The sequence below is a fragment of the Lagopus leucura genome, unplaced genomic scaffold (assembly GCF_019238085.1).
Source record: "Lagopus leucura isolate 7727_CA_CO unplaced genomic scaffold, USGS_WTPT01 Super-Scaffold_806, whole genome shotgun sequence".
Lineage (NCBI taxonomy): Eukaryota > Metazoa > Chordata > Aves > Galliformes > Phasianidae > Lagopus > Lagopus leucura.
This window is the reverse complement of record NW_024962260.1, coordinates 4,195,974-4,205,915: the sequence shown is the minus strand read 5'-3', so window position 1 is coordinate 4,205,915 and position 9,942 is coordinate 4,195,974. Positions and strand designations below refer to the sequence as shown.

The following is a 9,942-nucleotide window of genomic DNA, read 5'->3' as shown; positions in this document are numbered from 1 at the left end:
CCTATTTGCAGTTTTGTTTTCTTTTCTTTTTTTTGCTCCAGCGCTGTTCTGAGAGGTGAAGACAGGCTAAGAACTATGAAGTATTTTCATTAGGTACCAGTTAAGAGAATGTAAATACTTGTTCAGAAGGATGGCTGAGAACGAAAAGATTCCCATCTTGCTTAACTCCTCGTGCTTTTTGAACTTACTCAGCTGAATAAGCTTGTTTGAGTGCTGTAGCATCTGTGCCTCCTGAGCTGCTGTATGCAGTGTGCTGCTCAGCTGTGCTGGCTCCCTCTGAGCTAGCCCAGGGCCCAACTGGAGAAGTGGCTTTGGCAGAATGATGTGAGAATTATGCCCATCTCCCAGTGAGCATGCTCATGAAGAAAGACTTACGCACTATGGACTTCAAATATTTCAGCAGTTATTCTGTTGCTGCAAGGCTGGTGAATTTATCCTTACAGTGTCACCGTTGTGTGGGCACAAGCAGTAAATTGCAATTTGTGTATTTTGAACAATTTTTACTCTATCTGGGTTGTATCTTGCACACTGTATGACGTGTTTTGTCCTTCTTTGAACTCCATTTATGAAATGTAAATTCTTCTGAGAGCAATGCTAGAACCTGGCTCTGTGCAGTCACCTGGTACTCAAGAGGTGAGGGAACACTGTTTAGCAAGTAACTTGAATTCTGCAGCATGAGAAACTGGGATTATAAAAGCAAGGAAAGATTCCAGACATGCTGAGAGTAAATCAGCGTTAAGATGTTTCAGACTTACTGGGTAAGGTGATGTGTGTTTTTTGTTTCATTGTTTCATAATCCCTAAGCTTGTAATTTTAACCTTGGATCACTTTTGTTGATTCAAAACAAGTTACGGGGAAATAAGAGTTTAGATTTGAAGGATCAAGGTTTTATCCTGCACATAAAATGATAACGATGGCTCATTCCAAAACAGGTTTTCACCAGCAGAGGATAAAATTGTGTGGAAGCTGAATGATGTGTAGTTACCAGGCTCTATGTTGAAGTGTTTTCTAGTAACCGGCACCTGTTATGCACTGCCCAAACATCCTGGCAAAATATTCTCTTGTTACTGTAAAGCAAGACAGAATCAGAAAATCATAGCGGTCCTATACGTTCTCCCTTAGTTTGCCTCAGAAAGAAAACTTGTCTAACAGTTGTACTGCAGAAACCTTCACCCTCACAGGGCTGGCTGATGATGCCTGCAAACTAGTGATTGCTCCTGAAACTTGAGATCTCACTGGAAGAGAATGTGCAAAAGAACTGGGAGGCTCAAGGCACACGAACTAGATTGCTCAGCAGGAACATCCACCACCCTTAAACACTCAACTGTCACTTTCATCACAAAAGGGAAAATTTAATTTACAGTAGCAGAGATGATTTCACCAGTTGATGAACGTGAGCTACAAAGCATTTTACTCCCCCTAGCACATGAGCATTTGCATGTCATGTATTAAATAAGCTATATATATGAGTTTATTCAAAATGGACTTGTTACAACAGGGTGGCTGACTGGAGTACTGCTAACTTTGCGTGCTGTAAATTAAATATTAAATATCAGAGCAACCAATGCATGTATCTCAGTGATGCATACCAATGCTACAGTATTGCATGTTGCAAGGAGACCTACAGGGGCAGCTCTGCAAAGCTGGCCTGGGAGTCAAGAGGGAGTGAGTGGATGCTTTGGCTGTACACTATGGCAGCAGCTTGATGCTAACTCACACCACTGCCACCAATTAATTTGAGAATGTCAATAGAGAACTTAATTCCTGCTTATTTCATGGTGCCTGGTATGTAGGCTGCTCTATCAAACTTTGGAAGGATGTTTTTTGCCTGAAAAAGACTAAATTGTAGCTACAATAAGCCATGGTTTTGCAGAGGAAAAAAACAAAGCCAACAAACAAGACAGTCGTGCAGCAGCAGTCACTGTTCACTTCAGATTAAATGGTGAATCCAAGACCGGACTGTTGGTGGGCTTGCTGGTAAGAGCAAAAGCCAGGTGAGTGTGTAGCATCAGGTAGCCTTGATAAAGAGCCTTGAAAACTTTGTGAGAGCAATGTGGCAAAAGGTTTTAAATGTAAAAAAGAAAAAGTTAAAAAAAAAAACGAAACCCTAAAAAGTATTAAAATTTTAAAATAGAAATCATTGCAGGAATACAAAAATTGTCTTGGGGGGAAGAAGGAGTTGTCACTCTGTTGCTAAAATCAAGTAACTTGGTTCATAGCTGTCAGTGCTCTCTTGTAGTCCAGATCATAACACTGAGCATGCTCTCTGCTTCTTTTGGCGCTTGGCTTTTTTCATGGCACTCAATGCAATAGTTGTTGCTTCTTTAAAAACCTTTTCTATGTTTTCACGGCATTTTGCTGAGCACTCCAGATAAATTTCTGCATTTATCTGCTGGCAAGCAGCTTCACCCTGGAAAGAACAGGTAAGAAAAGTCATAAACCTGATGCGCGAGAGGAGAAAAGGAAGGTGAGATGGAAGCAAAAAGAAATTTCTTTGTATATCTCCAAAACGTGAGGTCATCTTCCAAAAGAAACTGCCTCCTGTGAGCACAGTGCTAGCTAAGTGTGTTGGTTACAAACTGAAGTATCGTTGCTGGTTTTGTTTTTGTTTTCCTAAGTTGACCTAATATTGTAGAAATAGCATTTCTTTAATAGATACTCAAGTGAAGCTATCTACAAGGAGGATCTTTTTTCAGGTATGACATGCGATGTCGTGTTTAGTTTGCAAGCCTCAGCACTGCACACCACGTGCAACAGTAAGGTCTGGACTAAAGTCTTGCTTTGTTTTGTTGGTGCACATGCAGGAATCCTGACTGCCATTTCGAAGCATCACAAAGGCTCAGCAGAAGTCCTACTACATGCAGATGAGTGCCTACAGACATCATCACCCAAATGCATGCAGAGGAAACAGTAGAATCTAAAACATTTGCATGCAATCAAGGTGGTGTGAAATCACTACAGACAAAACACAGCTACTTCTTACTTTGCTTGCGATCCTTTCATTGCAATCAGCCCTCAGTTTTGAGTGCTTGTGAGCCTTCAAGTGTGAATTCCAGATCTGCAATCCACAACTCACAAACTCTGCATTTAGTCATAAGCTGGGAATGGGGTCACTTGAGCACTCAGACTTCTACACACGGGCATTTTCCTTCAGCACATTCAAGTGAAGTTTGTTTCCTTACAGTTGTTTGCAAGCTGCAGTACTGACAGATACTATTCAGCTCCTCTGTGCCTGGCATCAGAAGCATCACATTGCATGACTTGACGCTCTCAGCTGTAAAAGACTGAGGTAGTGTATGTTTAAAGGGAGAAAAAGGAAACGTAGGACTCTGCTAGGCAACAAAGGGAGTCTGGGCTGGTGAGTTTTGCCTCTTCTGTGAGCGTTTGTGTGATGAGCTGCTGGAGGGAGAGTCTGTTATGTTGTACTGTTCTGAGGCAGTAATCGTGCCAGATGTGAGGCCCCAGCTGACTCCACAGAGAAGGTTGTTGCTTGTCCTGAACCTCATGAGAGGGTGACAAAGGGAATTATTAATGCCAGCGAGGGACAATCTTGTGGCTGTTCACAAAGTGAGAGGACAGTCATCTAATCTTGTGAGCAAGGAAGACAAACTTTTAAGTCCTAGCATGATTTAATGGTGATGCTGTGGCAGGCTCTTTTCAAGCTCTTTAGAGAAACAAGTGATGAATTCAAGGTCTTAGTGAACTTAACCTTGTTTCCTGGACTTGTGTCTCAGTTAGACAGCTGCTGTTCATAATCTGAGATGAGAGGAGGAAGATGGCTTTATACTTAATAATGAAAAAGTAGAAGACCAGAGCAGAAAAATCTTCAGTGACCTGATACAAGCAGTTCAACCACTGCTTGCTTCCCCTGCACCTGGGACAGCAAAGCCATCTCATAACACCAGCTGTGTCTCAATAATTTGTAATACTTAAGCTGGAAGTACTTGATAGTATGTAATTCTTATATTAGATACTTCAAAGAAAAGTTTATTGGAGAACTCTCACGGATGTTTTGGCTACTGTCCTTGGAAGGGCTTCTTTCTCAATAGGGTTTGCAAAATGCTTTTATTTCAGAATAATCAGTATTTTTAATCCTTTAATGTGTATCCTAGCATTTATTCTTTCTCACAACTCCAGTCAAAGTACCAGTGATGGGAGCAATGTATTATGATAAAAATTAGAAAGGAAGTCCAAGAAACCTGTTGAGGCCTACAATTTATAACAGTAATAATGCAGTGAAGGGTAATTGAGGGGAGACACGCAGTAAGCCTAGATGGAGTAGCAAACGGTGTCCTTTCAGACACTCCAGGATCCTGAGATATGCAAAACACTTAAAATGTCTCCACTTTGGCAAAGAGAACGATACTGTGAAGCACTTATACTCACCTGGTTGTAAGTAATGGGCTCCTGCTTAGAAGCCCTGAGCTTACGCAACTGCTCTTTGTCTTTCCGAAGGTCTGTTTTGCAGCCAATCAGTACCAGGGGGACACCCTGGCAGAAGTGATTCACTTCAGGATACCACTGATGTTAGAAAAACAAAACCTGCATTATTTTGATGATTCTATGTACAGGAATGCTAACTTCTGCTTTGGAACATACAGAAATCCTACTACAGACAGGTGGTTGCTTGTATCTCTTCTCCCCTAGTTAAATGTGCATGTGCTGGAAGTGGACTTGAATCTGAAATGCTTGTGTGCAATGGTTGTGTGACATCACTACAGACAAAGCAGCAACTCTGTAGCTGATTTGTGATCTTTTTAGAGTACTACAGAGTCAAGCCCAATTCCGAGCACTTGAGCGCCACAGAGAGGTAATTTCTGGGTCTAAGGTCTGTGACGTGCAGTTCAGTGCACAATGAACGACCTGTCCATCTGTACACTCTGGATACAGGATTACTAAAAGCATCAGCTTTTTTAATCTGACATCTTGTCCTGCATCAACCATAGGTAATTCATTTAAAAGGCTGAAGTAATTACGGGAGGCTCTTACCTTATCTGCTACATTATCATAGCTGGTGGGGTTCATGACATCGTAACAAATTAACACGACGTTTGTGTTCTGGTAAGAGAGCGGTCGCAGCCGATCATAGTCCTCCTGCCCTGGAACACAGAGAATGTTTTGGAATACAGTAAATTTCTATCCTTAACAAGCAGTATGATGGGAATGTGTAAAGGTAAATACTTGAGTTCAAGAGTACTGTAACAGCACAGACTGAAGAAATGTCCATGCTTGTGAAATTCCTTCCCTTAAATGCAGGCTATCCTTCTTCGCTGACAAAATGGATCCTTTAGAATATAAAATGTGATAAAAAGGCTGCTTTGTCCAACTGCTGATTTTACAAGACATGCAGCCACACAGAACAGGCTCACTCTTTGAAGCAGGACTTCACCACCAATCTTTGGGATGCTGCTCAACTCTAGAAAATTGTTCATGCTTTTAATTAGTGATATTACAGCTCAGGGTCTAATTAGAGGAAGTTAACTTGCTTCAGACCTGTACTCTTCCCCTTTGCTTGCAGTTATCGTGCTGGATAAACCATTGCTCAGCTTGCCTGAGAAGTGTGTAAATCTTAGGTTTGGGCTGTTCTCTGCATTTGAGCAGCAAGCTCTATGGGTGAGGCACTAAGCAAAGTAGGATTGATCCCTCAGGGTTTAATACTAAAATAACAGGCAATCAACAAAATTATGCATGTTGTATAAACATTCAGAGCAAAGATTTACTGCTTAGCCCTTCTTATTCTCGCAAATCCACTCTCTTGTTTGCAACCGATTTACTGTTCTGTTGTTGAGCTAATCCTCTAAATGCACTGAATTTCAAACGTGGAGCACAAAATGAGGTAAAATGTGCCCCCAAAAGTGGGTTGGTTAGACGTGTGTTAGGGTTGGATAATTGCAGCTCTCCCTTGGAAGGAGGGAAGCTATTCTTTCAGAGCTCAAGTACAATTCTTCAGGTGGATGTAACAGAACCCAGCTCAAGCTGTGTCTGAACACTGACATCTCTCTCACCGAAACCTCATTGAGAACATTTCCTTTCATAGCCTGTCCTTAAGTGCTGCTGATGAAATGCAGAAAGGGCCTGTGAGACTTCTTCTCCATAAAGTTGCTCAGTTTGTGGTCAGAGCCTTTGGCACAGATTTAGGTCTTCTAGTAGAAATAGAAGGCTGAATCCAAGTAGTAACTGAATGTACCAAATAAATGCCTACAGCTGAGCACATCTGTGACTCCACTGCCTTCCTCAATTTACTGTAGCATTTTAGCATAAGAGACAGCTTTTTAAAACAAAACAACTAACCAATAAAACCTGACCAGCTGAATTCATCTGAAATTTGCTACCTCTTTATCATCACATATTGCTGTCAGGCCTTATGGGGCAAGTGGGACCTCAAGCAACACCAGAGGGAGAGAAGGGGAAGCGATGAAACCACAGATCTCGGTCTCCTACGTATGTTCATGTCTGCCTGCTCCTCCTCCTCCTTCACTAAATAACACCAAGGATGAGCCCAGACAGCCTGTTCACTGCTCAGCCTGCACAGGAGCTCAGCAGCCACATGCACCACTGGGAGAGATGTACTGGTCAGGGGCATCTGCACCTTTTCCCCGGGATAACTCACGTTGGAAGTCCTCAGCCCAGTGTGCCTCTTTTGATCCACTTTCCTCTCCAGCAGACATCGCAAAGAAATTAACAATGGAGAACGCCTTCCTTTAGGCCCAATTAATTAGTGGCACTCTCTCGCTCTCACACACTCAATGTAAGTGGTATTACAGCCAGCTCTCCTGATGGCTGTGTGAAGATAAGGTGCACATGGGGGCCTACTGGGTGCTGAAGGTCCCGTCCTGCAGTGCTCTGCACGAGGCTTGTGGCAGCAGACCCAGCAGGACTGGCGGGCATTGAGCTGATGTGCTTTGTAACACACAAAATACTGCACTGTAATGTAGTCATGAAAAAATGTCCCAGGTCTGCCGTATTCTCAGGGCTGTGGAAAGCCAGAGACAACAACCCAAAGGCATTTATGTGCTGGGGAAATGTGTCCACAAAAATAAAATACAGAACAGGGCTTTGTCAAAGCTAACACAATAAGCACAGCTCAAGTTACAGCAGCGCAGTCCACTGCCACCAACAGCCAGCATGTAAGGAAGAGCATCACATCCTGTCACCCAGACCAGCCAACCACTTCCTATACATGTCAGTGCAATACTTTATGCTTATTATTTAAATTCAGCATGTAACCACAGGGAGAGGAGCTCTCACTGATACACACCAAATTCTCCATGTCCTTCTGCAGGCTCCATGAGAACACGGTTATCAGCTTGCAGCTGTGTTATTTTGCTTTGCAGCTCAGAAAAGTTTGGGAAATTGAATTTTTTTCTTGGCAGGAATAAAAGCAGTAGAAGAGGACTTAGGTTGGAATGGGGGGATACATTTTGATTTCAAGTAGTCCTTCCCCTACAAAGTTATGCAAAATTACTTTTGCATGTACCAGCCCCTAAAGGCCTGATGCTGTAGAGCATATATCATTAGAGACCTGAAAAAACCTGCTGGAGGCTTCAAGCGTGCTTCCTGCGACTCAGAGTGAGCTTCCACAGTGCTCACAGGAGGCACTGCTTCCTCCTCAGCTCAGCACAGTTTACTGCTTTGTTCTGAGAAGTCCTGCACTGAACAGCATCAGAAATGGAAACCTGCATCTGAATTGCAGCTGAGGCATCAACTCGATTATGCTATTCCCTTAGAATAGAAACAATTACAAAGCTAATTAATCTCTCAATTTTTTTGTTGAGCATGGCCAGAAATGGCAATTTTTAATTAAATATACAGCAGCAAAGCCTGTTTGCAGACAAGTGGTATTACAAAGCTTTTATACATTGCATGTATATACCACCAACTTCCTGCAACAGCAAAAGGTGCCTCTGATGAGAAAGGCAGAGCAGCAGAACATGAAAGCCTTTCCAAAAATTACTATTGAAGCATATTGTAGACTAACTCATTACTGTTGGCTTGTTATCAAAATTCTTGCCAAGAAAAAAATACCTTCTGTACCTTAGAATGTTTGATTCTCAGGCAGTTTGTGCATGTCCTTCTCCTTTAGAAAGTAGGGCAAGCAGAAAACCTCCAACTGAGCAGGGCTGAACAATACAAAGAGTCCTTCTCACTTTACACAGCCCACAGTGTCCTTCACCTTCCCGTGACGCTAAGTGCATGCAGATCTATTTAGGGCTGCTCTTAGCTGGATCCTAAAAATACTGAAGTCCTTTCTGCAGTAGGTGTATGATTAAGATCCAGTGACACTTTTTAGAACAGATTTGCTTTCTCCTCCCGTACACTCCTACATGACACTAAACTGAAACCCTTCGCTTCCAAAATAGTTTTCCATCCCTCCAATCCCGTTTAAATGATCTCACAATAGTATGAATGATTTGGGGACCTTTCAGACTAAGAGCAAAATGCAGGAGCTCCCTTATCTGCTGACCAGCACTTCCCCTTGGACTCTGGGAAAAACGCAGCTCTTCATTATATTCCAACCTTAGGAACTTGACATCAGTTTTGTTTCATTAAAAACAGGATGGGATTTAAATATGGGCTCAAGAGAGTTCTTCCTACAGCATCACTTCCACCTTCAGAAAGAGGATGAAAGCTACTTGGATCACAGTGCATGACACATCTGTAAACTATAACTATGCCAGGGGCCTGGCAGCCATCACACTCTCTTGGGAGATGAAGTATGTTGGGTTTCAATGTCTCCAGACAAGGGAATGGGAAGCAATTGCTTATTCATGGCAAAGAGCCCTGCCAACTGGCCGGCAGTGCCATCTGCACCTCCCGATGTCTCATGAAACTGCACTCTGTTCTTATTTGTGATGGCATTAATTTGGAACAACTCTGCAGAACGCAACATGATTTATTTACACAGAGCTGAAACACAGCGCATGCCAACTTTAGGGTCTACTTGGAATGCAGCCGGACAGCAGAGCCTGGGAAGTCTGAATGAATCACAGGATCACAGAACATCCCCAGTTGGAAGGAACCCACATAAGGATCATTGAATCCAACTCCTGGCTCCACCCACAAATCAGACTGCATGAAGCTGAATGCAAATTAAATCCCAAGTCCTGATATCAACCCAAACAATCAGCTTTCCCCAATAACCTTTAACACAAAGGTTCATTCTGAACCCAAACCATCTCTTTTCTCTTTTACTGTTGGATCACACGCGGCAGGAGATTAAAATATTTTCTTGGTTGACTGTGTTATGCACTGGGAGCTGGGTTTAATACCTTCAGATATGTTTGCAATGTGATGCAATGTCCCAACAAACGGGGTCACTGCGGCACAGAACAAACCTGGGCTGGAACCGCCATGACACAAGTGACCATTTTTTCAGAGAAACGCCTCTCACAGCTCAACCTGTCCCAAGGCGGGGAAAGGCCCTACCTGCAGTGTCGTACAAGTTCAGGATGACCTCCTTTTTGCCGATGGTGATGCTGGTGGCATACTTCTCAAACACAGACGGTGCGTATTGCTGCAAACACGGAGAAGTATTCAAGTTACAGACAAGGAAACTCGCACAAGGCCGCGTCCGTGTCGCGGTGCTGGGGAACAGCCCAGAACGGCCGTGGGAGCCCCGCTTCTCCCCCGGGCCACCTTCAGGCGCTTCTCCTCTCGCAGACCCGCGGGCCCTCGGGGCCGCCCCGCCCTGACCGAAGCCGCTCACTCTGAGGAGCGTTCCTCGGCCACCTCAGCGCGAGCCCCCCGCTCTCCTCGCGGCTCACCTCAGGGAAGGCGCCGTTCGCGTACACCATCAGCAGCGACGTCTTCCCGCAGCCGCCGTCCCCCACGATCACCATCTTCACCTCCTTTTTCCCCGACGGCGCGGCCGCGCTGCCTCCCTTTCCCCCCGCCGCACCGTCGGGCACGGCCCCGTTGGCCGCCTCCATGGAGCCGAACGGG

The 9,942-nt window shown here is 44.0% G+C and overlaps 1 protein-coding gene across 2 annotated transcripts; it reads right to left on the bottom strand.

The window, feature by feature from the left end:
• Positions 1–1,331: 1,331 nt before the first annotated feature.
• RHOF (ras homolog family member F, filopodia associated) lies at positions 1,332–9,942 on the bottom strand. 2 transcript variants are annotated; one of them, XR_006177817.1, is made up of 6 exons: positions 9,765–9,942; positions 9,427–9,514; positions 4,990–5,099; positions 4,387–4,521; positions 2,984–3,284; positions 2,322–2,410 (listed from the first exon to the last, which is right to left on the bottom strand). XR_006177817.1 is itself a non-coding variant. In XM_042865488.1 (5 exons), the coding sequence occupies exons 1-5, from the start codon at positions 9,927–9,929 to the stop codon at positions 2,246–2,248; spliced, it is 663 nt and encodes a 220-aa protein (XP_042721422.1). In that variant the 5' UTR covers positions 9,930–9,942; the 3' UTR covers positions 1,332–2,245. The 2 variants fall into 2 exon arrangements, 1 of the variants encoding a protein (XP_042721422.1); XM_042865488.1 differs by lacking the exon at positions 2,984–3,284 and having other exon boundaries at positions 1,332–2,410.